The sequence below is a fragment of the Zalophus californianus genome, chromosome 4 (assembly GCF_009762305.2).
Source record: "Zalophus californianus isolate mZalCal1 chromosome 4, mZalCal1.pri.v2, whole genome shotgun sequence".
Lineage (NCBI taxonomy): Eukaryota > Metazoa > Chordata > Mammalia > Carnivora > Otariidae > Zalophus > Zalophus californianus.
Window position 1 is genome coordinate 4,346,577 of NC_045598.1, and position 27,676 is coordinate 4,374,252.

Consider the following 27,676-nt stretch of genomic DNA (forward strand, 5'->3'; position numbering starts at 1 on the left):
GCAAGTGCTCGTGAGTCAGGAAAGGGGTGGGTTCCAAAAGCAAAGGACTCCTTCCAGTAGTATATACAAGTCTTTATAAAAGAATCAAAAGCTCAATAAATATGCCACTTTACACAGAGCCGAACCCAAGCCTGGGGTGGCCAGTGGGACTGGGAGGGAGGAAGGCCAGGCCAGGGGAACAAACACCCCAGCCGGGGCCGGACGAAGGGGGGGGTGGGAAGGGCCACCCTGGAGCCCAGCGCAGAAGACCGGAGCCGGCGACTTCAGGGAGCAGCGAGCAAGGGACCCTGTGGGGTGGACAGGTTAGTGAAGGTGGCCTTGTGGGGGGTCCTGAGGAAGGACTGCAGCCTGGGCCTGGAGCTGAACACTCCTCCACTTCCAACCAGTCTGGCAAAGTGCAAATCAGGGGTCCTGCCCCCACGCTCTGGCGCCCGCGTGCACAGGCAGCAGCTAGAGCTGTGGGACCGGGATGCCCCAGGAGGCATGCTGTCTGCCGTCTCGTGGTCAGTGGCACCCTTGGGGGCCTCCCTCTGCTCAGACCTCCCTGTAGGAGAGGGGAAGGGAGAGACAGTCCTTCCTTGGCTGATGCCCCTCGGAGGGGCTCTGGCCACCCTCCCTGCCCCACTGGAATCCTTAAGCCCCTTCCCCAGTGCCCACCGTAGACACTGTCATGCAAGCTCTGGAGCAGGCCCCCATCCCCATCCCTTAATGCCACATGGTCCCAGCCATGAGAGTGCCCCCACCCATTCCTGAGGCTCAGCGCCCCCAATGCCAGCACACCGGGCCACCGGCCCGCCACCCCAGGCCACTCACGAGGCAGTGAGCGTAGAGTTAAGCAGCAGGGTGGTCCTGATCCGGTACAGCTGGGCTAGCGTCAGCTTCCGGTGCTGGGCAGAGATCCCCGGGGGGTGCTCGGGCTGGACCCTGGGCGAGGCCCCCAAGGGCAGTTCTTTGCTCCTCCTGGCGGGCCTTTCAGGCTCCCCAGCCAGGCAGCTGGTTCTGCCCTCCAGCTCCAATGGCACGGGGCCACGGCCAGGGCTGGGTGTCCCCCGGTGAACCCAGCTGGGCCCAGCTTCCTGAGGGGAACCCTGAGTCCTTGTGCTGGGGACTGTAACAGCCAAGCAGAGTTCTGACAGACTACGGCTGGGGGCTGGAGGCGCTCCACAGGTGGTGGTCCCTGACAGCAGCTGGAGGAGGCTGGCCTCAGATCTGGACTTGAGTAGGTGGGGCAGGCGGGGCAGCAGCTGAACAGGGGTGCGGCGGCGGAGGCGGGGAGAGGGTGGGGGTGAAGGGGCTTGTGGCAAATCTGGGGGTCGGGGCACTGGCTCCGCCATAGGGGCTGGGGTCACAAAGTCCTGCAGGGAGGTGGGGGAGAGGGTGCCATAGGCTGAGTCCATGGAGCAGGAGCGGCCATCCGCCGAGCCCAGGGGCAGCAGCTCACTGGTGGGCGTGACAGAGGATGCAGTGGTGCTGACAGAGGTCTCGTCCGACTGGGAGCTGAAGGGGCCACCCTCAAACTCAGGAGAGGACAACGGCTCCCCAGGCTCCACTACAACCAGGGCCAGGGTCTCGGTCGAGCCATCTGAGGCACTGTGGAGCCAGGAGGTGACCGTCAGCCCAGCCACGGAGGTGGCCTGGGGCAGCCCATGCCCAGCACGCAGAGGTCTATAGCCTCTGCCCTCCCTGAGCCTGAGGCTCAGCGCAACATGTGGCCCACCAGCCGGATCTCCTGCCTCCTGGGCCCGTGACACAGATACCACGGCTGGCGGCCGCCCCCCCCCGTACCCCCTCCAGCTGGCTAGCTTAAGGATCCTCAGCTCAGCCCTCCCTCCCCCCCAGCCAGCACTAGAGGGTCAGAGTTGGCACTCAAGCTGAAAACCTTTTGCCATCCCCGCCTGGACTCTGGTGGGAGACAGAGCCGTCTCCCCCAGATGGGGGTCACCGCATGACGCCATTCAGAGGAAGGGGTGGGGGCTGGGCCCTGGCCAGTGTCAGAGGCCTTGGGGTCAGGAGTGCTGGGCCGGAGCACCTGCCCTGCTCTGGCCGGCCGGGTGGGCCCCGGCGAGCATACCAGTGCTGGGAGCTGAGACTGGTGCTGCTCTTGCGCAGGATGGTGGGGGAGCTGGTGGCAGAAGCGCTACTCTCCCCCCCTTCCTCCTCCTCTTCCTCCTCCTCGTCATCGTCCTCCTCCTCCTCCAGGCTCTGCAGGTGCTGCTGGCCGCCGGGGTGCTCCTGGGCACGCAGCTGCTGCAGCTGGTTCTGCGGGGGGGCGGGGAGGGGGCTGTGGACAGCAGCCTCACCAGGGCACCCCGTCCATCCGCCCACCCGCCCGCCACTCAGCTCTCACCTGGGCATTGTAAATGGCGTCCACCCAGCCACGGCACAAAGCCTGGCCACTGGCCTGGAACGTGTAGGCGCCCACAGCACTGTGGAACTCGTTCAGGTAGATGAGGAGAAAGGAACCTGGTGAGGAGGGGCTTGCATCAGCGTCAGCCAGGACCAGAGCCCCTGCCCGCCACAGCCCCTGGCCAGCAGCAGGGCCAGGCTCCTCACCAGGGTCTCGCAGCTCTCGGCACACAATCTTGTCCACCAGCAGTGGTGGCCGGATGACCTTGGTCCTCTCAGCCCTCTTCACTGCCTTGGTCACCAAGAGTAGGTCCGTAAAGAGGAAGCAGTACACGTCCATCTGGGGGGGGGAGGGGCGGCAAGGGGAGCAGGCAAGGCCAGGGATCAGGGCCAGGGTCCTGGGACCTCAGCCTGTCTGCTGTGACAACCTCTCTTGGGCGGGGCCCTGCACAAGCTCTTCCTTACTGCACTCTAGTGATGTCGCTGGGGGCACTCAGATTTTGTCAAACACCTTCCCTGCTCCCTGCCTCCCAAGAACCTGAGAATAAAATTAAAATGAACAAAGGGGCGCCTGAGTGGCTCAGTTCATTAAGCGTCTGCCTTTGGCTCAGGTTATGATCCCGGGGTCCTGGGATCCAGCCCCGCATCAGGCTCCCTGCTCCATGCAGAGCCTGCTTCTCCCTCTGCCCCTTCACCTGCTCGTGCTCTCTCTCTCTCTCTCTCAAATAAATAAAATCTTAAAAAAAAATTAAAATGAAGAGGAAGATGGTATTCCTTCAAGGAGCTATGCACTTGGAATTTATTTCAATAAAAAGTTTACATTAAAGAAAAAAGGGCATCTATGATTTGTGATTTTAAAACCACAATTTGGGGGCACCTGAGTGGCTCAGTCAGTTAAGCATCCAACTCTTGGTTCCAGTTCAGGTCATAATCCCGGGGTCCTGAGATCGAGCCCCGCATCGGGCTCTACACTCAGTGTAAAGTCTGCTCTCCCTCTCCCCACTCGCATGCACTCTTTCTCTCTCTCTCAAATCAATCAATCAATCAATCAATCAATCAATCTTTAAAACCGTAATTTGCAGGCTCTGGGTTATGCACCTGGGATTAATAGCTCTCAGGAGCAAGGCTCTGGGCTGTTCCTGACCTGCTCTTGGAATGCACCCCCTCCCTCCCATCAGGAGCCCTTATGGCACCAGCAAGTGGGCAAGCCCAGCCCCCGACCTGCTGTGCTCTTGCTGCCACATCTGTAAAGAGTAAACTGCAGGCAGATCATCAGCCCTCACATGACCACAAAGCCGTTCCTTCTTGAACTGCCACCCAACTGACAGGGCAGCTGAGAACCACTAACTAGGGCCCAGAGGGTTCTCAGGAAAGAGTGGTCCAAACCCACAGGGCAGGAGGGGGTGGGGAAGGGGCCCTGGGGGTGGGTGGCCCCTAGAGTCACCTTGCTGTCCTTCCCCTCCTTCATCCTCAGGCTCCCCTCCAGCAGCAGCTGTCGTGTCTCCTCAGGGGAGGCGCCAGGGATGGGTGCTGTCAGGTCTAGATGCAGAAACTCCTTCAGGAGCTGGCGATGGGTGGGGGGGCAGGGGGTGGGGGGTAGAGAGGTCAGGGTCTGACTCCCGTTCTCGGCTAGGCATCCTCAAGCGAGATTCCCAGCACAGCCCTGTTTCTGCCAATTTGGCCCTTCCTCCGTTCCAGCAGGGCCAGGGGTCCCCCACCTTGTCCACCTCGTCATTGCTGCCCTCCACCACCTCGTAGGCGTCGATGCGGCTCCCCACGGCCGCCAGTCGCTGCCGCTCCTGCCGCTGCCGCATGCACGCGTTCACGTGGTGGATGAAGCGCTCCACCGAGTCGATCTGGGGGCGGGGGACGGACGGCGGTGGGTTCAGGCCCCGGGTCTGGGAGGGGCCGCGAGCCGCGGAGGCACCCCGCCCGCCGCCCCGGTTACCATGGTGATGACGGCCTCCTTGGCGCGCGGCTCGTCTGTCTTCCTCAGCACGGACTTGAGCAGCAGCGGGTACTTGGTGAGCCGCTGGTGGGGCTTGGCCAGCATGTCGTTCAGCTTCAGCCGTTGGCACTGCTGGTGCTTCTCGGCCCACTGCGGCGCAGGCGGGGGTGGGGCTCAGGGCATGCCCCGCCCCCTGGCTCTAGACCCCGCCCGCCGCGCACCTGCTGCCCTGGTGGGCCCACAGGCCCGCGCCCCCGCCCGCCCTCACCGTGACGTAGGCCCGGAAGAGCTCGTTGTCGCGCAGCAGGCCGCGCATGTACTCCATGCAGCCCTCCTCCTCCATGCAGTATCGGATGTAGGGCTTGAACAGGGAGCCAAACTGGCCCGGGACGGAACAGGCACGGTTACCGCGCGCTCTCCGCGGCCAGGCCCCGCGCCGGGAGCTTCACCAGCCCTGTCTTACTGCACTTCCGCGACCACCCCAGGGTGTGGCAAGTGTATCACCCCCGTGTCCAAACCGAACTCCCGCGAAAGTGACCGCCCTCCACCAGGTAGGAAAGGCAGATGGCCGGGTGGGGCTCAAACCCGGGCGACCGACTCGGAATTCTTTGCCTTCGACCACTAGGGGTCGTGTGGGGCCACTGGCCGGACGGGGGGTCGGGGGGGGGAGCTGGGGGTGATGGGCAGTTGGGATCGGCGCCCCAGCCCTGACGCAGTGTCCCCGCCGGTGTTCGGCCCGGCTCGTACCATCTTGAAGCCTCTGAGGAAGTCCCCGGGCTGCAGCAGCGCCCGCGTGCGCCGCGCCTTCTCCAGCACCGGCGCCATCACGCTGGTCCACAGTCCGCGGTGCAGCCGCGCGATCTCCGGGATGTTGCTGAACAGGCGTTCGGCCTCCACCTGAGCGGGGCGGGAGGTGCGCTCGGCCCCGCCCTCAGCCCCGCCCCCGACGACAGGCCCCGCCCCACCGGTCCCTACCCTCTCATCAGCACCGGGGCCCCAGGCCTCGCCTCACCTCGCACAGCAGCCCCGACTCTTGCAGGTTCAGGAGGCAGCAGAGGAACAGCTGTGGGGACAGGGAGCACGGCAGCTGGGGGGCGTTCCAGTCCCGACGCCCCACCCAGACTCTTTGGCTCCCCTCTACCCCTTCCCCCTCCCAGGAGACCCTGAAGCAGCCTGGGACAGAGACGGTTCACGCCTTCAGAAAAGGCCCAGCCTCCATGGCCCACCTGGGGGTCAGCCTGTCCTGTCCCCACCTGGAGGGAAATCTCTGGCAGACGGGCCTTGCAGTGCCACCTGGAGCTCTCCCCTCCCTCTCTGCCCTGAAACCCTCCGAGTTTCAACGAAGGGGTTTTCCTTGAACCCCAAGCCCAGGATAGGTACCCTCCCTAGGATGAAGTACACACGCACACGCACACGCACGCACGCACAGACCCTGCCTCCACATCCAGGGTGTGGCTGCTGGACACCTGGTACACAGCAGGTGTTCAGGAATAGTCACTGAATAAATGAGTGAAAGCATGAGCCTAGTGTTCATCCAGCCAACTCCGCACACTTGCCCATAGTCCCCTGCAGGTGCCTGGCCTGTGGGAATCACCTGCTCCTCCTCCTCCCTGGGGCGCAGCCCTTCCCCCTTTCCTCCCCCTGTTCCTTCTGCAAAGCCCCAAGCTCTGCTGGGCAGGGTGGCTCTGGGCCGGGTGCAGTCCCACACTCACGTTGGTGATCACCCTCAGTTTCTTAATGTAGGAGGCCTCTGTGTGCAGAAGCTCCCACACGGCCTCCTGCTGGTGGCACTGCCTCCGGGTCAGCTTCTGCAGGAAGTGCAGGGGGTCGGCCAAGGGTTCTAGAGTATGCCCGGATGACCAGGAAGGGGGCGCGCAACCTTGCAGGCCACCTCCTTTTCCCGGTGGGAACACGGAGGTCCCCCAAGTTCTGGGCCCTCCTCTGCCACCAAAACAGCCAAGTGGCACGCTGCATGTTCCTTGCCTCAGTTTCCCCACATTGAGTCAATGATGACAGCAGCCTGGCAGGGCTGTCCCACAGAGCATCCTGTCACGGGGTCCTTGCAAGGGCCCCATGAAATGGGGAGAAGCGTCCCCCTCTCCCTGGCGGGGAGGGTGGGAGGGAGGGCTGCAGAGGTACCGACCTCATGCCCCTCTCCCTGGCGGGGAGGGAGGGAGGGAGGGCTGCAGAGGTACCGACCTCATGCCCGTCAATGAGCTCCCGCCAGCTATCCTCCAGCCGCAGGCAGGCATCATCTTCCTCTTCCTCCTCATCCCCCTCTTCCTCCCATGAGTCGTGGTCGAAGCGCAGCCTGCGGGGCAGCCTGGGCAGCCCGAAGAGGCCATAGGCATGCAGCTTGCCCTCCAGCTGCTCCATCTTGTCCACCTCCTGGAAGGAGACCCGTGGTTGGGGTCAGGGGACAGGGCCAGCCAGCCGCCCTGCCCCAGGGCCCCCCCGGGGACCACATACCCGGCCATAGGTGCTGGCACTGGGGCCCGAGCTGAAGAAGCCACTGAAGCGACTGGCTGCCCGGTTCTTCCAGCTGTCACTGCTGCCACTGGGCAGAGAACAGCCTGAAGGCGTGGGGGCCTCCTGGCCAGGGATGCTCATCTCCCCCAGGAACTCCGACATGTTCTTTCGGCGGCGCCCAGGGGCCTGGCCGGCGAGGGTGATCAAGGCCAGGCCCACCCTGGCTCCCACAGCCCCACCCCACGGCGGGTTTCCTAGACCTCCGGCAAGCTTGAGATGTGGGAGGGTCTCTGCACCCCCACCCTGGGATGCCACCTCTTCCGAGATCCGTACCTGCTCTGGGGGCTGGAAGATCCAGGCACAGATGCACCTGGACCACCCCCCACCCAGCCCCAAGCACCACACAGTCACCCGCATATTTAGATGCACTTATGGGCACAGCTCCAAATGGATCCACCACACACACACACACACACACACACACACACACACACACACACACACACACTCTTTGGGCACTAGCAGACTCTCAAAGACAAGACCCATTATCTTGGGGCCCCTGTCCTCAGAGCCAGCCCTATTTCCCACAAGGGGAAATTAAAGCCCAAGAGAGGGGTGAGGGGCCCAGGTGATCTCCCCTCTAAGCCCCTCCCCACCCCCAGTCCTGACACAGGGCCTCACCAGGATGTCCAGGCTCTCCCGGCGGCTCTGGGGGTCCACACGCTCCAAGGAGGGGGTCCCGGCCCTGGCTGGCCGCAAGATTGGCAGACTCAGGCACTTGGAGTCCTTCACTCCCTGCTCCACCTTCCCCTCGTCCCCTGGCTTGGCTGGGGCAGCATTGGGGGCAATGAGAGATCCTCAGCTCCAGTGGAGAAGGGGACCACAGCCCTCTCTCTCCTGAGGATCCAAACCAAGGCCTAGCTGCCCTCCCCTGGCGCCCCACCCCACCAGCACCTCTTGCCAGGGCCCAGCAGAGACACCTGTATGGTAATGAGCCTGCTCAGGGCTGTGGCCAATGGGAATCTGAGCATGGGAAGAAGCAGCCATCTCTGGGAGGCCAGCCAGGGCCCAGCCACCCTGCCTGCCAGGTTCGCTGCTCACCTTTGACCCGTAGGTAGTGTCCCCCGAACCGGTAGGCCTCAAAGGTGAGGGACAGGGGTGTGTTGGACTGGTCCAGGTAGATATCTACTTTGCCCAGGGCTATGCCCTTCCTTTCAAACACCGGCAGCAGCACCTCCCTGCCCCAGGATGGGAGGTGTATAGGTTAGGGGGCAGTCATAGGAACCCCCACCTTATGCACAGCCCCAGCTCCACCCCACCTTACCGATGGTAAAGGGGAGACACCCAGAGGATCATACACAGGCACAAAGACATACAGGTGCACACACCTGCAACAGAGGCTCACACACTCCTACATGTGTCTACACACAAGCCAGCACGCCCATGCCCTCACACGTGGGTGTCAGCACACCAGGGTAGACACTGTCACATGCCGGGCCATATCCAGGAACTGAGTCATGCATACATACATTGGAACACCTGGGGGGTCTGCCCACAGGTGGGAGACCTGCTCACTCACAGGCCACCACACAGACATACACAGTTATGCCTGCAGGAAACCACACGTACACCCCGCCCCACTCCCCCTGCCTCGGCCCCACCAAGCCCTACCCCAGCGACTTCTTCTTCATGGCCGGCACGATCTCTGTCTCAATGTCCACATTCAGGTCAAATTTCAGGGTGAAGCACTCCTTGCTTGGGTCCTGAAAGGGCACGGGTCTCTTAGCTTCTGCACCCCTTGTCCCTGACCGCCCTCCCCACCTGATCCAGAATGGAAACCCCAGCATGGGAGTGAATGCAGGGATCTCCCCAGCCTGCCTCTGTCCCAGGGAGGTCCCCTGTAACCCTCTTGCCCAAGGGAGGAGTTCCTGTAGCATCTGCCACCTGGCTAAGTTGGGCAGTACTGGGCTGCAGGGCACGGTGGCCAGGGGTGACCCACTCACTCCAGACCCCATCGCTGGTCCTGGAGGTCAGAGCAGACAGGCCAGGCTTGGGGATGGAAAGGAAAGGGCCCAGGAAGGGCAGGGGCTGTTAGGAGCCCCCTTGACAACCCGGGGGGCTCCTTACATCCGTGTGTCTCCTCCTTGCCTTCTTGGAGAGTTTCAGGCCTGTGCTCTTCCGGTCCCTGCAGGACAGAGAGCAGAGGTTAGAGGCATGGGTAGGCCCTCACCAGGTTGGGATGTGAATGGGCCCTAGCTGGCTGCCCACTCCTTGCTCACCCCAGGGTGACCAGGTAACTCAGCTGTGCTCAGGCAGGCCAGAGCCCACAAGGGTCTGTGCGCCCTCTGGTGGCCAACACGGGAGTCACACCCAGTGGTACCCAGTCAGGCGGAGTCTGATCCCACTGTGCTGGAGGCTGACCCAGGCTGGGCAGCCTCCTCCAGGAATCAGGGCATCCACAGGGGCAGGGAGGGGTCTCCAGTCGGATCTTCAGAGGCCTCTGGTCCTGGATCTCAGATCAGAGAGTCTGCTTTGCCCACCTACCCTTTGCCATCCATAGAGCTTTCCTCTTCCTCCTCCAAGTCCACTGCAGGGCTGGTGCGTGGGGGGCATGACCGGGTAGACACGTTCCGGGCCAGGACAGAGCCTTTGGAGTAAAGTGGGAGGAAAGGTCAGGATCCTCCTTCCCTGGCCCCCTTCTTAGCCGGCTACCAATCCTGGGATCCCCCTTCCCCAGAGAAGCTAGGGCCCTGCAGGTCTGTGAGGACCCGAAGGGGCTCAGTCACTGCTTAGCATCTCTCCATCCCTAGACTCAAAAAGACACAAGCACCCTGGGATGACACCCCAGGTGATGCCCTGCCCCCAATACAAATCCACCTGTGGCCTCCGTTTACCCTTCTATAAAATAGGGATAAGGAAACCCTGCCTCTGAGATTGTTGCAGGAAGGGACAAAAATCTATGGCTCTTTCTCTCAGGCCTCCTCTCCCACACCACTGTGACCGCACCCGAAGTCCCAGGGGGCCTTGGCAGAGAGGGAGAGTCCTTTTGCCCCTCTGACCAGCTAAAAACAGAGACAAAGGTTTGGCATTTCTGGCCAGGCTCAGATGCCTGTAAATCACCCTAGCACAGCCAGTTGGCAGCGGGGCCTAGGCCAGGTCCCTATTCAGCAGGAGGGGTTTATTGTTCCTGCGACAAGTTCCTTGTGACCTGCCCTCCCCCACCCTCACTGCTTCTGCTTGCTGGCAGCCTGGCTGGAGGATCTGCCCAGCAGTCCCCAGCCCTAAGGACAGGAAGAAAGGGGCCTTTTCCATGTTGGCCCCTGTCAAGAGGCAGGAGCAGCTCCAGGAGATGCAGACCCAGAACCTGGTAGAGCCAGGCCTGCTCTCAAGATGGGGCACAGTCCCCCAACTTCTTCTCTTATTAAAAAACTCGGGGCGCCTGGGTGGCTCAGTCGTTAAGCATCTGCCTTCGGCTCGGGTCATGGTCCCAGGGTCCTGGGATCGAGCCCCGCATCGGGCTCCCTGCCCCGTGGGAAGCCTGCTCCTCCCTCTCCGACTCCCCCTGCCTGTGTTCCCTCTCTCGCTTTGTCTCTTACTCTCTCTGTCAAACAAACAAACAAACAAATAAATAAAAACTTAAAACAAAAACTTGTAGCACCAAAGGGGCCACAACATACTTGGATTTCACTATTTATAGTCAACTCTGGTCCTTCTGATGGCCCTGTCACAGCTCCGGCAGTTACCAAGACGCCGTGCCCCTACACAGGGGGTTTGGAGCTGCTCTGGGAACTCGAAGGGCCAGGCTGGGGTCCCTACCCATGCTCACCTTGGGGGGGCAGGTCAAAGCGGACATGCCCATCATAATGCATGACGTTGTGGAACTTGCTGTCACAGGCCTCACAGAGGTTGAGGGGTCCCCGGTGGTGCAGCTGCTGACAGTCCGCGTGGTGGCATACCTTGTGGGGAAGGAGGGAGAGGTGGGTTGGGCTGGGCCCCACAGGGCCTCATGCGGGCCCAGCGGTGGCCCGGGCCGCTACAGTGCACAGGCGGGGTTCCTGGTCCCTCCCGAGGCTGCTCATTTCTCAACCCTCCATTCCCCACGGGGGGCCTCATGCTCCTTAATTCACTCTGTGGACGTTTCCCAAGCCCCACTACGTGTCCATTCTGAGGGATCTGCAGAGGAAAGCAGATCCCTGTCCTCGAAGAACAGAGTGTGCAGGGGAGACTTCCAGGGAGGAACCATGAGGCAGCTGCTACCAGGGCCTCTTCCTGGGGTTCAGGAAGGAAGGGCACCCCAAAATGCTCGGGGCTGCTCTTTGGTTCGGCCAGCTCGGTGTCAGAACTGGCAAACCCTTCTTGTCCGCGCCCCACCCCCACCCCCCACCCTCTGCCCTAAGTTCTGCATCCAACCTCGCATGGGGTGGAGGGGGTTAGTGGGGAGTTCGGGAAAGGCACTGACATCTGGCGCTAAGGCACTGCTCCCACAGTACTTACTGTGTTTACCGTATTTACTGTTTCACCCTGTCTACGTTCTCCCCCACCCCTGGGGATGACTGTCCTACCTTCTCTGCCCTCCGGCTCCCGCAGCTCACCTCTAACCCACTCTGCTTCCCGCTTTCCTGTTGCTCCTCCACAGGCCCACCCACCTGTCCCCACACTGGGGAGGCTCCACCCCTCTCCAATCCAGCCGGCCTCCCAGTGAGAGCGGCCTGGCTGCCGGGGTGTGGAGCTGCTCAGTGCCCTCCCCTCCCTGCACCATCAGGCTCCCTGTCCTTTGGCTCACACGCCCTGTTCCTCTCCACCGCCAGCTTCCCTCATCCCCTTTCAGTGAGACCCCGTGAACAAGTTTCCATCCTGACCCCTTCCTCGTTTCCCCTCCCAGTATTCGTTAGCGTATTTTCCCTGACTTTCCATTTTTAAATATTTCAGACCTACAGAAGATTGTAAGAATGGTACAGGACAGGGGCGCCTGGGTGGCTCAGTCGTTAGCATCTGCCCTCAGCTCAGTCATGGTCCCAGGATCGAGCCCCGCATCGGGCTCCCTGCTCGGCGGGAGGCCTGCTTCTCCCTCTCCCACTCCCCCTGCTTGTGTTCCCTCTCTCGCTGTGTCTCCCTCTGCCAAATAAATAAATAAAAATCTTAAAAAAAAAAAAAAAACTGTCACACTCGGGAAACTGAGCACTGATACATGATCTGTCCGTAGTCTATGTTCGCATTTGCCCTACTGTCTGAACCATGGCCTTTATAGATTTATTTCGCATACAGGAGCCTGTTCAAGATTCACACACGCATTTGGTTGTGTCTGTTTATTCCCTCAAGGATGAGTTCTCCGCAGGGTTTTGTTTTTTCCTTTCAGGACATCGACGTTTTTGAAGCATTCAAGCCAGCAGTCTGGCAGAAAGCCCCCCCACAGGGATCTTTCTGGAGGTTCTTGGGTGGATTCAGGCCAAGCATTTGGGCAGGGACATGACAGAATGGCCTGCACCCTCCTCCATGCAGCCGGCTGCTGGGTCACCTGGGGACCCCCTGTACTGTGTAAAGGTCCTTTTTCTCTTTGGGATGAATAAGTAGCCTGTGGGGCGGGGGGTACTTCGAGATACCCTGACCCCCAGCAATCTCACACTCCAGGGTTTTCACATCCACTGGTGATGTCTGCCTAAATCGAATATGACTACAGTGGTTGTTGACTACAGTGGTTGCAACTGAAGATTTTCTACCTTAGAAAATCTTCTCTTCCCTCTCAGACCCCCTCCCACCATTTTCCTTTCCCATCCCCCCAACTCCCTCTTCTTGGGCCCCCAGTGACTGCCAAGCTTCTCAGTCCACCCACAGGACCCAGCCCTTGACACAGGCGGTCTCTTTCACACCATCTCATCCTCTGTAGGCCCCCAAACCCCATGCTCTGCTGTTTCTCCTGCAGTTCTCAGCTCCCCTTGCCCACTTCCTGCCTTCCTGTTCATCTCCCCACCAGCGGCCCCTGCTTACCCCTGCTCACCCCTGCTCACCCCTGCTCACCCCTGCTCATGATGATCTGCATCCCTCCTCTGGTGACTCAGCTAGTCACATGACTCTACATGCTGAGGGCTCCCAGAGGTAAACTTTCAGGGAGGTCCTCACCCAGGACACCAGACCAACCTTCTCAATTCCCCCCTTGGATCCCAAGGAGCACCTCAGATCGCAATCGTCCACACATGGCGCTGCTCAACGCCCCATGCGGCTCCCTGAACTTCAGTCAATGGCAGTGCCTTGCCATGGTGTGGGGGCATGGGGGTAAGCGGCGGCCCCCCCAAAAAGACAGGTCACATCCTCACCCCCAGGAACTCAGAAAGTGACCTTATTTGGAAATAGGGTCATTGCAGATGCAATTAGTGAAGATGAGCTCATGCTGGGGTCTGTAACGGTGTAGAGTGTGTAGCAACCCTACGACCGGGGTCCTTACAAGACGAGGAGGGACAAAGACAGGGACACGTGTGGATGAGCGAAGCCGCCACTACATTGTGTGGGTCTCCATATGTGTGAGAATAAGCTTTCGTCCACCCGGTGGGTGCTCCGTGTTACGGCAGCCCCGGGGAAACTGATACATTAGGTCAACATCCTTGGGGTCACCTTTGATCTTTCTGTTACATCCCCAGCCAGTGGGAAAGTGCTGGTGGCCCTCCCTTCAATATCTGTAGCTTCAACCCGGCCATGCCTACTGGCCCACTGCTGCCCCCTGGCCTCCGTAGCGGTCACCTCTCAGCCCATCACAACAATGACCTCATAACTGGTCTCCCTGTTTCCACCCTTGCCCCGCAATCATTTGCTCTCCATGAGCAGCCAGAGTGGCCCCTGCTCACTATGCTCAACGGCTTCCCGTCTCACTCCAGGAAAAGCCAGAGTCCGTGTGGTGACCGAGGGGGGGCCTCCCGCCCTGTCCCGCCATCTAGGCTCACTCCGCGCCACCCGCCCCCCCTGTGTCCCCAACATGCTGCTTCCGAACCCCAGCATCTGCTGCTCCCTCGGCCTGGAATGCTCTTCCCCAGACACAGAAATGACAGACCTTTACTCTAAAGTCGCCCGCTGCCCTTTCACCCTGCCGTCCCCTCGGCACCCTGTCTGTCCGACTCACTGCCCTATCTCCAGTCCTAGCAGCTCAGAGAATACTTGTTTCATTCATTAACTAGGGCGATGGAGGGTCGCCGGAGAGTTTTGGGCTGGGGAGAGCCCAATGAGAGATTTTCAAGGTGACAGACGGGGTGAGGACGGACAGCCTCGAGACAGCAGAGGAAGCAAAGGGAGGAAGAGGAAGGTGGCTGAAAAAGTCTGATTTTGATTTATAACCTGATCACCGTGTGCCTGGGGGCTGTGCTGAGGGCCCCTCGCCCCAGGAGGAAAGAGCTGTGACCGCCCCTATTTTACAGAAGAGGAAAGAGAGACAGACTCAGGGAGGTTTCAAGTAACTCGTTGAAGGTCACACAGCCAGTACAGCCAGGACCCGAACCCAGTGCTTTGTAGCTCCAGCTCCTAGATTTCCAGCACATTCATGGGAGGCTGAGAAGGGAGAGAGGAGCAGGGGAGGCTGGCCTCGGGGCAGTCAGGGGAGGGGGGGCGGCAGCTATAGAGACAAGAGGGAAGCAATCATAGTTTGATGCTCACTGTTTGGGCTCCTGTGTCCCCCTAATCCTCCATCAGACAGAAAAAAAAATCCACAAAACCCCCCCAAAAACATGGGCATAGAAATGACAGCAGGCAGGGGGCAGACTGGGCCCTGGGCGGGTGGCAGTGGACATGATGGCCCAGATGCCCGGTGGCAGCCTGAGCACCAGGTGCTCCCCACTTCCACACCCTCCTCAAATGGTCTTCCAGTGTGTTCTTGGGGCTTTGGGCAGGGGGTGAGGGGCGCTGTTTCTATCCTCACCTAATCTACTCCTAAACAGTGTGAAAACTGCTATCCTCGGCCACAGCTCTCCCTGCCCGCACTGTGGCGTCCCCGGGGCACTGCTGATAGAAGTCAGCACTGGCTTTGCAGATTCTAGAACTGCCCCCACCCCTCCAAGCTGCAAGCATCTCCTCTTGACAATGAACCTGGGGAAGGCGCCCACTGAATTTCAGCCCCTTCTTCCCAGGAGCCCCACAGTCTGCCAGCTAGGCAGCCATCCCCCACCTCTGCAGCCCGCCTGGTACAGGCACCCCCTGCCACCCCTTCCAGGCCTCTTGTGATTTCCCAGACAGCTTCATTTTGCTGGTGCCAAGTTTGGCAAGAGTGGCGGGGCTGCCGCCCTTCGGGTCACCCAGGCCCTAGTCGCACGGGGGGCGGGGGTGACATGCAGGAGCCATGCTGGTTGGAAGGGTCCTGCAGAGGGCCTCTGGGACCCTTCCAGCCCAAGTCCCTGGTTCTCTGCCACAATCCTATTTTTAAACCAATCCACCATACAGACAACAGATTTTTACACAAAGATTCACTCCTGATAGCAGATTCAGCATTCAACAAATATTTATTGAGCACCTACTATGTGCCCACCCTGTGAAGGTACTTGGTCTCCCCTGAGACACTCGGGGACATTCATTTCCCAGCACTGTGGTGGGCTCTGGTGAATACCACCACAGCTCCTCCTATTACTACTAATATAATATTGTTACTACTAATGATGAGGATGAGGATGAGGATGAGGATGAGGATGATGATGACGAGGATGATGATGGGAGCCTGTGCCAGGCCTGTGGCTGACCTCTGCTTCCAACCTCCCAGCAGCCCCCACGCTCACCGACAGCAGGGGCATGTGAGAGTCAGGCCCAGGATCTGAACCAGGTAGGTGTTTCTTCACTTAACTCAACACTCTGTGGACAATGAACTTCCAGGAACCCCCACCCCCACCCCAAGAACCACAAGCCTATCTGGGAGGCTCAGGCTGGGGTGGGCACAGCCCCCTTGCTCTGAGCATACTCCCCCCACCCCTTCTCATACCTCCATCCCCAGACTGCAGGGTCTCCACAGCTCCCTTCAGGAGCGAGGGTCTAAAGCAAGGCAGTCCCTTCCCAAAGCCAGATTCTGGGACCTTCTCTCAGCGAAGGTGCCTACTACTCTCCACCTTTTTGCATACCATGGCCACCCTCTGAGGGCCTCTGCCAGTGGGGGAGGACCAGCAGGGTCCAGGGGAAAAGTTTCCAGAGCTCAACCCAAAGAGAGGAGAGCCCCCCGGATGGAACAGCGAGATCACCCAAAGGCAGCGAATGGACCCCAACTTTACAAATAACAGAGGGGGTCTTTTAGGGAACACAGTCAAGGCTGCCCCCCATGGGGATGCGGCACCCGAAGTCAGAATTCCCCACTCACAGTAGGGCTGGGGCCAGAGGCCGGAGCAGCGGGTTGTGGGCAGGGCCCGGACAGAGGAAGGAAAGGGAGAGGGGGCCCCAGCGCAGGGCCTGGGACCCACAGGTGTGTCCGGAGGTAGCCCCAGACACAAAAGGCTAAGGGGCTGGCGGGCCACCGTCGCCGCCCAGCCCCCTCGGTCGCGGGATGGGGAAGCATGCCGCGGGGCCGGCACTGCGCGCCTCCCCCCGCCCCCCGCCCCTCGTACCTGGCCTTCACCGTCGCGGGGGCGACCCCCCGCCCGGCAGGGCAGCCCCGGGCCCGGCCTGGAGGCCGCGCGGCGCCCGGAGACGCCGGGGCCCGTCCCCATGGCGGCCGGAGGAAGCGGCGGTCTGCGCCACCCGCCGGACAAAGCGCGGGGCTCCGCTTCCTGCCATTGTGCGGCCGCGCCCGCCCCCGGCCGAGCGCGCCGGGACCCCGGGGCCCCCGCCCGCCAGGTCCCCGCCCGCCTGCGCCACCTCGGGGCGGCTCCGTGGCGCCCCCAGCCCCGCCCCCGGGGAGCTCCCTGCAACACCCCTCGGTCCCCTCGGCTGCGGAACCCAGACCCCGGCCCAGCCCCGCGGGCGCCGGGCTCTGCCCTGCCCTCCACCCCACACCCAACGCCAACGTCTGGGGCGCAAAGGCCCCTCCCTGCAGTCCCGGAGACCCCGCCTCTGAGCCTCAGGCCCCGGACCCCTTCTCCCGCTCCCAAGGGAGCTCCCTGAACGCTGGAGGCAGAAGAGGGGAGGGGGGTAGGACCGGGACTGGGGTACATTCCCGTCCGGATCCTCGGACCCTGCTCTGCGGCCTGTCCCAGGGACACCTGTCTCTGCTCTGACCTCCGACCGCCCGGACCGCCCCTCCAGCGCTCAGAGGCCCACCCGAGTGTCGCCCTCGCGCCCGCCCACAGGCCTGGAGACCCCCGCCTCAGAGCCTGAGCCCTGGGGACCCTGCTCCCACTGCCCAGGCCAGCGGTGGAGGCCGAGGAACGGAGGCGCCGGGTGACGACAGGTGGAGGCCGCGGGCGATAGGCAGGCACGCTGGTGGAAAGGGCGGAGAGGGTAGTCCTTTGGGAGCCCCCAGGAGTTGGGTGAGAAGGAGCTTCAGGAAAACCCCGAAGCCCACCTCGCCTTTCCCCCAGATTCCGAGGTCTCTGCTGCTCCAAGGCTGGGCCCCTTCCGCCTGTCCCACCGCCGGGGGGCGCTCATCGAAGCCCGAAAGGGGAGGCTTGGGGAGTGGTGGTGGGGTCCCCGCTGTAGCTTGTCAAAGAGCTTTTACACTCATTCCCAAGAGGTGGGGGCGGGCGCTACTATCCCCATTCCTTTCTGGGGGGCAAAGTGACATAAAAGGCCACAGGCAGGACTGAAACCCAGACTTCTGACTCTGGTGTTCTGGAATGGCCTCCTTGGTACCCCATCTCAGTAACTATGGGGCTGCGGGGGGGTGGGGGGCATGACGTCGTCAGCTCACCCATCCCCTAGACCGCTGCTCCTCCTGGTGCAGTGGGGAAAGAAGGAGGGGTCTCCGAAGACAGCTCTGAGGAGGCAGCAAGCCGTTTACTCCAGCCCAGAGGTTTCGGGGGGCCGCCTCCACTCCCAAAGCCCAAGCCATCCACTGTCCACACCACAGGCAGATCTTCTGAAAACTAAAACCCAATCATGTCACTCCCCACTTAAAACCCTCCAGTGGCTTAGAATAAAATCCCACCAAGCCTGGCTCCTACCTCCCCTCCTGCAAGGTCCCTCGTGGTGGTCTCCAAGCTGGCCTTGCCTTCCTGGCTATGACTCACCAAGCTCAGCCCCTGCACCTCTGCGTTCTCGGACTAGAACACCACGTGCCCCTGATCTTGCAAGGGCTGGCACTGGACCCCCACTTCAATGCCACCTCGTCAACGAGGCATTTACCTCCTCTCAAAAGAAGTAGCCCCTAGCATCCCTCATTCTCAATCCTCTTAAATTGAATTTCCTCCCAAGCGTCTAAAACTACTTGAAATTGTTTTACTTCTTTGTTCACTTCTTGATTATCACTCCTCCCTGCTAGGATGTCCTCTCCAGAGGCTAGGGGCCTTGGCTGTCTGGCCCACACTGTGTCCTCCACACGGAGAACAGCTCTGTGGCCACGGCAGCTGCTCAGCCTACACTAGATGAGAACGGATGGATGAAGGCAGAGGAAGGGTCTTCATGCCAGAGGCCACGAGGGCAGGGAAGGTCTTGGCCTGGATGTCCCTTCCTGCTCCCGATGGTCAACAAAGCCTTCCCAACCGTCTGACCACAGGTTCTCTTCTGCCTCCTAGCATCCGTGACCTTGGGCCTGCTGGCCTGGCCGGGGCAGGTGCTGCCACAGAACTCTGTCCTCGCTGCCCCACAGGCTGACAGCTGAGCACTCCCAAGTGCCAGGCCTGTGCCAGGGGTTTGGGGCAGCAAATCCTGTTCACTCTCTCAAAGACCCTAAGGAAGAGATACTGCTACCATCTCCACTTACCAGATGAAGAAGCTGAGGCTTGGGAAAGTTAAGTGGCTTGCCCCAAAATTACCAGCTGGCAAGTGGGAAGACGGATGCCTGGGCTTCAGACCAGTACCCGTGTGCCTCGGGTACAGGTGGGGGCATGAAGACCAGCTAAGTGGTGCTTTGACAGCAGAGCCTTGAGGTCCACCCCCCTGGGGACAGAGCAGATCCCAAAGCCAGTTTAGGGGGATCCCAGGCCAGCCTGGGGTTATCAGGTCACATGAAGCAGAAACCATGGGGGCTGGACCAGGCAGGTCACCAGAGGTCACCTGAGTGACCAGGCCCTGGCCATCCCCAAGTCATGCCGCTGTCTGCATCCTTCAGCCAAAGGCAGAGGGCTGCTCCTTAGAGGACCAGGGCCCTAATGCCCCAGGGCCAAGAGTGCAGGGTCAAGGACTGCAGAGCATGGGGAAGAAAGGAGCCCCTAGCCCTTGCACCAGGGGAGGGAGAAGGCCTCAGCAGTCTCCTGGGTCCCCCCACCTCTTCTATGGAAGGGAGCGGAAATAGCCCATGTGCAGGACAGAGGTCCCAACGCCTGGCTCCCTGGGGAAGGGGCCCCTCTTCAGCCCAGCCTCAGCTCCAGGCTCATGAGTCAGGACTGGCTTGTTGAAACTGATACCCAGAAACCAGATGCTGGGGCTGATGAATAATAGAGTCTCCGAGGCAGGAGCCCCCATCCATTCCCCCCTAGCACCATCTCCCCAAACCCAGAAAAGCAGACGACTGTGGGCGGTCGGGCCCCTACGACAGGTTGGGAGCCCGGCCTGGTCTTTGGTGGGACAGAGGAATTCCTCGTCCAGGAGGAGAGACCACAGGTCTGGGTCCAGGTCCATGTTCTGCTCACAGCTGACCAGCCTGGAGCACCTTGGCTAGAGGGACATGACTGCCCAGAAGCTCCCCATCCAGGCTAAGCTCTCCTGGGAGCCTACTGGCCCCAACGCCCCATCTGGCACCTTGGAAATCCAGAGGCGGAGGCTGCAGGTTTGAGCAGGTTGGCCAGGGTGGGGCCAGCTCTGCCAGGCTGCTCTCCTAGCTCCAAACAGCCCACCTAGCCCCTCCCTTCCCCCAGGGCTGGGCCTCACTCCCTTGGATTCTGGGGCCCACGTGGAGGCAGAGCCTGCCTTAAGGCCCTGCCCTGTGCTGGGCAGATGGCAGGGGTGCAGAGAACCTCTCTGCAGGCCAGACTAACTACACAGGCCCCAGATGTCAGCAAGGCCCCAACCACCCCTGGGCGCGGTCCAGCTGGGACCCAGTGCTAAGGAGAGAGGTAAAGGCTGTGGTCAGTGGACTTCACCTCCTGCCCTAGTCCCCGCACGAAGGTGCCAGATCCTGGAGTCCAAGATGCCGACACCTCTCTCCCCAGCGTAGTATAGAAGGTTCCTTGGGAGGGGATGAGCGAGGTGGCGCATGCCTGGGCTACAGAAGACCTGCTTCTGGGCCCCGCCTACCCCTGTCCTTATCCATCTGCGCAAAGGAGGCACTGGGCAGTTCTCTAGAATGTTTTACCTAGGGATGGCCTCTGGGCCCTAATGTGTGCCTGGACCCTGGCGAAGGGACAGAAGAAGAGTAAAATCCTCCTAGAGCCCCGCAAGCCTGGGGAAGGTTCCTTCGGAATTTGTAGGACCCAGGGCCCCCTCGGCCTCCGTTTCCGCGTCTTTGATCAAGGCAAGCCCAGGCCTCTCCAGGTTCATGGGTCCTCTCCCCTCCCCCAAGCGGGTCCTGGCCGGCCCAGACTGCCTGAGGCACAGACTCGCGCGCCCCCTGCCGGCCTCGAGGCTACTTTCCGCCTGGGACCAACTCCCGGACGCCCAACTCCGACAGGGTCGCCGGAGCCTCCCAGCCACCCGGCGCCAAGGCCCCTCCAGGATCTTCTCGCCCCACCAACAATCCTCACGCCGGGGCTGGGTCCCCATAGGCTCCTCACGGGCATAGCGCCGAGCCAACCCGACCCTAGAGTCACTGGGGCGGAGCCCATTCCACCCTCAAGTAAATGGAGGCAGAGCCAGGGGAGCCCATCGATACCCGCCTGCAGCCCTAGGACTGCGTGGGACCCTCTACTCCCGGTCCTGTCCACTAATTCGGGGGCAGTCTTGGAGCCCGGACCCACAGCCGTCCTGATCCCAGCGCCGCCTCGTCCCCAGCTTCCCCGTGAGACTCACCTTAGGGACATGGGTCTCCTCCCCTGTGGCTGGGGCTCTGGCCAAGGCTGCCAAAGCCTCGGGTGGTGGTTGGGGGGGGGGCGCGCAGAGCCAGGGGGACAGGAGCCGCGGGGCGGGCTCAGTCGGCGCAGCGCCTGCGGTGGGCGCGGGACGTAGGGGAATTACGGTAGGCCGGCGCGGGCGCTACCACCTGGGCGGGCCGGGACGTACCATCGGAGCGCGGGGCTGGCAAGGGGGAGCGCTGGGAGCCGGGGAAGGGCCGGGCGCCGGAGCCCGCGGCCCTGGGGGCGGCAGGAAGCGCGGCGGGCGCTTGGGGTAATCTAGGGTCCGAGCTGCGGGGCCGGGGGCGGGGGGGGGGATTGTCACTGTCCCCGAGGGCGCTGGCCCTTTGCAGATGTGCTGAAAGTTAAGTTCGAAGTCCCTAGGCTTTAACCTGGGCTTGAAGACAGGAGCTCGCCGTCCCCAGCGACGGCCCGTGGCAGGAAGCTGCCTTGGCCGAAGAGGGGAGCCCCTGGGCGGTGGGGGGCGGGGGGGGGGGTGTCCGGGCGGAGGGACCCGCGGGCCGAGCCCGGCCCGGGAATCGCCCCAAGCCAGGCTCGCTTCCGCTGGATTCTGAACCGTGCCCTCCAGGGCGTCTGAAAAACGGGCCCGCCTATCTCCGTGCCCCCTCTTTGGCCCTAGCCCATGCCTGGCGTGGCTGAAAAAGGGGCCATTCCGCCCTTCGGTGGTCCCGGGTTCTCTCTCCCGCCGCCCACGTTCAGAGTAACTCTGCCCTCCGCCCAGGGGATGCCGCGAGTGTACGGGATACAGGCTCGCAGGAGGAGTCAGGCAGCAGGCCCGAAGCGCGCCTCCCGCCTTCCCTAATTACCACACGGGGTGAGGTGGGTGCGGTGGGAAGGGCCCCTAGGGCCTGGGGCGGGCCCGGGGCTCAGGCCCACCTGCATTTTCCCAAACTAGGTTCCCCTCCCCCATGCCCCTCACCAGGCGGGGGCCTTGGGGCTGCCCGGTTCTCCCTCTTTGGCAGCGCTGACCTCCCGGGGGCTGGGTCCACTCAAGGACAGCTCATCTTGGCCATAACGCATGTGGTGAATCGTCTGTCCCTGTCTCCTGGGCCGTGCCCCCCATGCCGGCGCCTGCTCTCCCCGCCATTACTTAGCCACAGCCCAGGAGTTCCTCCTGCTTCTCTGGTTTCTCTGGCCCTGTCACTTCCTCCAGCTGCAGACCAGACTGCCACCTGTCTACAGCTGACCAGCAGCTGAAAGTCACCTCCAGAAATCCCCAGAATCTGGCCATTCTCAAGGACACCCTGGCGTCCCACCTCTCACCCCAAAGCCTTGCCGGAGAGAATAGGTGACTCCCTTTCCCATTATTCACTACATCCTGCCCATTCTTTCCCCACAAGGATCTCAGATCCACCCCTTCCTCTGCCCTGTGTCCACTGGTCTTCATTTGGCCACCCCTCCCCTAGACACACCTCCCCCTGACTCATCCCTGCCACCTCACAACCTACAGTGAAACTGGAAAGGAACTCCACTCTCTCTGCTGGAACACCGCTAGAAATGGGGTGCTCACAAACACCAAATCTCTGCATGACAATAAACAAATTTACCTAAAAACAAAAGGAATGGGGTGCTCACCACCTGTACACCGGGGCACTACTTCAGCTGTTGGAAGCCCCCCCCCCTCCTGCCAGGGCCCTTGGAGCCAAGCAGAAAAATTCACCTCCTTTTCCTCCTGACAGATCCTTAGAACCGGGGGGCTCTGGGGACAGACAGATCTGGTGTGAGTCCTGGTCCTGCAGTGGCAAGTCACTGACCTCCCTGCTCCTTGGTGTCCTATCACCAAAGTGGAGATGCAGAGAGGGGATAGTCCCTACTGCAAAGGACGGGGGCAAGGACAAGAAGAGTTTCCCGTGGGGACGCAGGAATGAACGGTGGCTGCTGGGATCATTACCTTTGAGGATGATGCCCTGCGGGTCCCATCTCCAGGATAAATGCCCTTGAGTTGTCACTTGCCTCAAATGTGATGGGCCAGTGTCCCCTGGGCCAGTGTCAGCCCTCCTCCATGTCCTCTTGTGACCTGGGGTGCTCTGCACAGACTGTGACCAGAGCACCTGGCTCAAGGGGGGCCCTCAAGGAGCTGGGGAGTCCAGACACCATCTGTCCTGTGGGTCAACAGCCTCTGTCTCATCACCTGGCCCTCCATGAGAGAGGGGCCAAACACTTCCTTCATCTCCCTCCTTCCCAAGACTCCAGGCCCTTCCCGCCCTGGCAACAGGACAGATGTGCCATAAACATTTGCCATGCTGGGTAGGGTTGCTGGGGTCTGGGATGGAACCCGGGGAGGTCTCGGGTCTCAGGGAGGGGAAGGAGGGCACACCCAAAGCCGAGGGGTTTCTCTCCCCCTCTATGGGAGAGGAACAGCCAGCATTCTCTTGCACACCTACATCATGCCCCACTCCATGCTAAGCACTGCACATCTGAGCCCTGTTTTAATCGTTCCCACAACTCGAGAAGCCTCAGCTTGCAGACGAAGAAACTGAGGTCAGAGAGGTGTAGTGATTTGCCCAGGGTTGCACAGCCAGAAAGGAGTAGACTTTGACGCTGGAGTTCACAGGTGTAGGCTACTCTACACATCTCCATCCTGAGGAGGGGCAGGGGTACAACTTCTCTCCTGGGGGGTCTCCGAGGCCCTGGCCTCAGGGTGCTCCCTGTCCGGCTCTGCTGCCCCCCTCCCCTTTCCCTGGCCCAGCTCCCTCTTAGAGCCCCAGCATGCCTCCCTGCTCACTCAGCGTCCTACACCCCAACATCTCCTCGTTCCTCGGGACGCCAGCAGCCTCCTCCAGGAGCCCGTCCCCCAGAACGAACCCCAGGGCAGGAGGCGGGGGTGGGGGGGGGTGGGGAGGACGGCTGCTTCATCTCAGAAGCCCCAGCAGCCATAAGAGACTAAAACGGAGCCTGGGGACCAGCTGGGCAAACCCACGTCCTGACTTCCCCCCTCCCCCCCGGGGAGCTAGGATGTCCGCTCCAGGAGGCCCTGGGCCTAGAACCCGGCCTGGCGCAGCAGACGCTAAAAGCTGATTCGGTGAACGCATGAATGACGTCATCTCCTTAAAAAAAGCTAGTCATATCCTGCTAGCCTTCTGAGCAGGGCTGGGGAGGAGCGAGAACGAGGCTCTTGATCCCCCTCCAGATCCAGCTCTGCTAGTCATGCCGAACAAGGTGGGCCAGCGCTCTCCTCTCCGGGCCCCGTTTTCATCACGTCACGTGAGAATAAGGCTTTCCTCCGGAGGTCTCCGTGGGCTCAGTGAGACAAGCATGAGGGCCTAACGCCCCACCTGGTGCACAAGCCTGTCTGGTCAGTGGTGGTGGTTATCACCATCAAGGACATTCTTCGCTCCTCTTTGTCACCGAAGTAGGATGTCATTCACCTCTCTCCTCACTCTGCTCCAGCCAACTTGACCCCTGGACAAGACGAGCCTCCAGCCCGTATATCCTGCCCCCACACCTGAGTCTGTGGCAGTCCCCCCTTCCTGGACCAGCCCTGCCTGCCGCTCTGCCTCTCCATATTTTCACCTCCACCGGAGGCCACCTTCTCCAGGACGTCGGCCCTCACTGGCCCCCCAGCCTCTCATCACTCAGGCATCCCTGTCCCCAAAGTGAGTCTGTGCCATTTGTCCTAACACAGGTCCCACCGGGGACAGGACTTGGACTCTCCTCCTGCAGGCCGGGCGACCCTCTGGCCAATCAGTCACGCTGAGTTCCAGGCAGGCCAGGGCTGGGCTGGAGCTAGGACCTGGAGGCTGCGGAAGGCCCACACTCACTGAGATGGGCTCGCCACTCGGGGACCTCCCACCCTTGCCCCTGCCTGTGGCAGCTTGGGGGCCTGGCCCAGGAGCAGCTGCCTGCAGGGAGGGCCCCTGGCAGGATGTATGGTGGGGGCTGCTGAGGCCAGTTTGTTGCCAGGAGCCCCCATCTGGGAGAGAGGCAACCAGCCAGCACCAGAGCCCCAATGCCAGGCACCAGCCGAGCCAGCACGTTGTGTCTGACATCACAGCCACCCCCTTGCCCGGTGACCACGGCAACTGAAAGCCTCCCCCTCCTGTCCCCACCCCCAGAACAGTCCTCCATGTTCCTTCTAACCTGGTCTTCCTGTACAGAATGTATGAGCATGTGTCTGGGCGGAGGGGGGTGGGAGGGGGAGCTGGGGGGTGGGAGGGTGGCATTTTTAATTTCCTGCGGCTGGCAGAGCTGAGCTACATGGCGCTTCGGAACACAGGCTCTGACATTACACGGATCTGGGCTCTGGGTTCCAATCCCAACTCTACCACATCCCAGCGATGCGACCTTGGGTGAGCCACTAGCTCCCTGAGCCTCAGTTTCTTCATCAATAAATAAGAAGACTGACAGGACACATCTCCGAAGGCCAGAAGGAGAAGACAGGGAGTCCTCAGCTCCCAGGCCTGACCCAGTAAGTGCTGGCTGTTTGTATCACGGTCACTCAAAGGCATGCTAGAAGGGGCCACACTTGGGTTCAAGCCCTGGCTTGGTCCCTCATGAGCTGTGGGGCCTCAGCCAAGTCACAGGACCTCTCTGAACCTTGGTCTCTTCATCTGGGAAACGGGGCACCCAGGCCTTCCCAGCAGAGCGGCCACCAGCAGCACAGGGGGACAGAGAGCACGCGGCACCAAGCCTGGCGCATTATGGGCAGAATCGCCCGGCGATGATATTTATCATTCTCCCTCTTGTTCTGCCCTGCTCCCGGCTCCCGAGCCCTGGCCCTCCAGGACCAGATGTCCCTTCTTCCCTTTGTCATTCCACGGCACAGTCACTCTCACCAACTCCCTAAGCATCCCCAACCCATGCCCAGGCCTCACAAGTGGCCCAGTGCTGCAGGAGGGGTACCAGCTGGGCACTGGAGTGAAACCTCGTGGGGTGGGGGGGGTCCTTTCCCTTCCCAGGTCTCAGCTTTCTCATCCGTGACATGGGGCCACAGCTCCTATCATCTCAGCATGGCTGCCAAGGACTGCAGTGCAGGAAAGGGCTTTGGGGCACCCCTGCTCCCCCAGCTCGCAGAAGTCCCCTCCATTTTGCTGTTTCTGAGCCAAGGGCAGCCCCTCTGCCTCCTAAACCAGCCACCCTGCGGCCCAACCCACCCTTGAACCCAGATGACACTGTGGCCGGGCCAGCTGCACCCTTGCCAGAGCCCTGTGGGTATCCATGCCTGGAGAGAGAGAGGGTTAGAGCCCTGTCGCCTCTGCTCCCAGCAGCCCAGGCCCTCCAGGCTCCCTACCTTGGCTGCACGCCCCTTGTCCATGCAGTCTGGGTTCTGACAGCGCAGTCCTTTCTCCTCCACCAGGCGCGGGTCGTCTGCAGAGGAGAGAAGCAGAGGGTTATCAGTCGGGTGGGGCCCAGAGAGGCTGCGCCCCAGGCGGGGGCACCCAGGCGGCCCTGGGGCCCCAGTGGCCTCCACACTAGAGGATGGGTGGAGCTGTCTCCTCAGTCCTCCCTTCAGAGGAGGTCAGTGTCCCTTTCTCTTTTAAATGCCAACTTATCTGCACGGGGATCTGTTTGCAGAGTCCTTTTCTTGTTGCAGTTCCCCAGGGAAATTATCCAGATTCCGCGGGGAGAAAACGTCTTTGGAAATAAGCTGCTCCCTCCCTCTGTCCCGCCAGCGGGGGGCGGGGGTAGCTCAGTGACCTTGCGGGGCTCCAGACTCCCCGGGGGATCCCCGCAGGGCTGCCCGGCCCGCGATCCCTTCTTACCCCTGCCCTCCCCACATCACAGCCTCTGTGGATGGACTCCTCAAAGGCCCGGGGTGTCTCCTTTCCCCACGGTCCATCTTTGACCCAGAATTTGGCCCCCTCCTAGCTGCCTCTCTTCCTAGGGGCTGGGGCGCAGCAGCAGAGGGGGGCATGGAAGGGGCAGAGAGGCTGCCTGCCCCAGTCAGCGTGCAGGGCCAGGGGAAGGGGTGCTGCTGAAGCGGGCCCCAGCCTGGGGGCAGAGTTTGGACCCCCACCGCCCTGATTTCGAGGCCAGCGTCCACCTCCCACCTTGAGCGGGCCTTCCCCAGAGCAGAGGAAGGAGAGCGCCCTCGTCCCCCCACGGCTCTCCCAGCCCGGCCTGCCCGCGCGCGGCGCCCCCCGCCCGCGCCCCTCCTCGAGCCGGCGCGGAGGCAGCCCGACCGGCAGGCCTGCACGGCGGGGCCGGGCGGGGGCCCCGCACTCACCCATGGAGGAGGTGCCGAGCGGCCGGGGACGCGGGCGGGGCGGGGGGCGCCGCGGGCCGGCCGGCGGGGCGGGCGACGGCGGGTGGGGGCGGGCGTCAGCCGGGTGCCGGGGAACAGGCCGGAGCGCCGCCGCCGCCGCCGCCGGACCCTCGGCGGCCGGAGGCGGGGCGGGGCAGGTGGGCGGCGGGAGGAGCCCGACGGGAGGCCCCGCCTGCGGGGGGGCTGGACTCCGCGGCCCGGCCCGCCCTCCCCGCGCGCCGCGCCCCCTCCCGCGGCCCGCGCCCCCCGCCCGCCGACGCGCCCTCCGCACCCTGCCCCGCGCGGAGCCCGCACCCTGCGTCGCGGGGCGACCCCCAGCGCCCTCAGCCTCCCAGACATCTCAAATGAAAGAGGTGTTCTCACCTCTGGTGGTCAGGAGACGTTTTCTCCATCTCTTGGGCAAGTGGGAATACGGGCATTTTAGGCAACTTTTGCTATTTCCCCCTGGTCCGAAAGGTACCATTTAGGTGGAAGTGGTGCCTTCCTGTAGGTAAGGACGCAGGTCACGACAGCTCTCTAGCCCCTCATCTCCCTCCCCCCAGCAGAGTACCCACATTTGGAAATGCTGTCGTGGTTGGGGGTAGGGCTCCATAAATGGGAGTGGGCTCGGTAGCCACTGTTGTTTTGTTGGTTAGCATTTTAAAAACTTTTGGG

General features: G+C 61.9%; 1 protein-coding gene across 5 annotated transcripts; it reads right to left on the reverse strand.

The window, feature by feature from the left end:
- Window positions 1-75: 75 nt before the first annotated feature.
- PLEKHG5 (pleckstrin homology and RhoGEF domain containing G5) lies at window positions 76-27,045 on the reverse strand. 5 transcript variants are annotated; one of them, XM_027612689.1, is made up of 22 exons: window positions 26,984-27,044; window positions 26,048-26,124; window positions 10,590-10,719; window positions 9,308-9,410; window positions 8,891-8,948; window positions 8,435-8,526; window positions 7,865-8,001; window positions 7,445-7,590; window positions 6,764-6,949; window positions 6,494-6,682; window positions 6,007-6,102; window positions 5,307-5,357; window positions 5,042-5,191; window positions 4,563-4,673; window positions 4,295-4,444; window positions 4,065-4,202; window positions 3,791-3,910; window positions 2,554-2,686; window positions 2,348-2,463; window positions 2,072-2,259; window positions 814-1,590; window positions 79-544 (listed from the first exon to the last, which is right to left on the reverse strand). In XM_027612689.1, the coding sequence occupies exons 1-22, from the start codon at window positions 26,985-26,987 to the stop codon at window positions 535-537; spliced, it is 3,162 nt and encodes a 1,053-aa protein (XP_027468490.1). In that variant the 5' UTR covers window positions 26,988-27,044; the 3' UTR covers window positions 79-534. The 5 variants fall into 5 exon arrangements, with proteins under 5 accessions (XP_027468497.1, XP_027468475.1, XP_027468490.1 ...); XM_027612696.2 differs by lacking the exons at window positions 26,048-26,124; window positions 26,984-27,044 and adding an exon at window positions 16,321-16,443 and having other exon boundaries at window positions 76-544; window positions 7,445-7,512; XM_027612674.1 differs by lacking the exons at window positions 26,048-26,124; window positions 26,984-27,044 and adding an exon at window positions 16,321-16,443 and having other exon boundaries at window positions 78-544.
- Window positions 27,046-27,676: the final 631 nt, after the last annotated feature.

What these genes read in the sequence shown, in the direction of transcription:
- PLEKHG5 (XM_027612674.1), bottom strand. Translation starts at nt 16,422, where the DNA reads ATGGGGACGGGCCCCGGCGTCTCCGGGCGCCGCGCGGCCTCCAGGCCG. An exon ending in CAAGGAGGAGACACACGGAT is followed by an intron (nt 8,527 to 8,890) that starts GTAAGGAGCCCC and finishes GTGCCCTTTCAG; the next exon opens with GACCCAAGCAAGGAGTGCTT. An exon ending in AGGAGGCCGTCATCACCATG is followed by an intron (nt 4,203 to 4,294) that starts GTAACCGGGGCG and finishes CCCCGCCCCCAG; the next exon opens with ATCGACTCGGTGGAGCGCTT.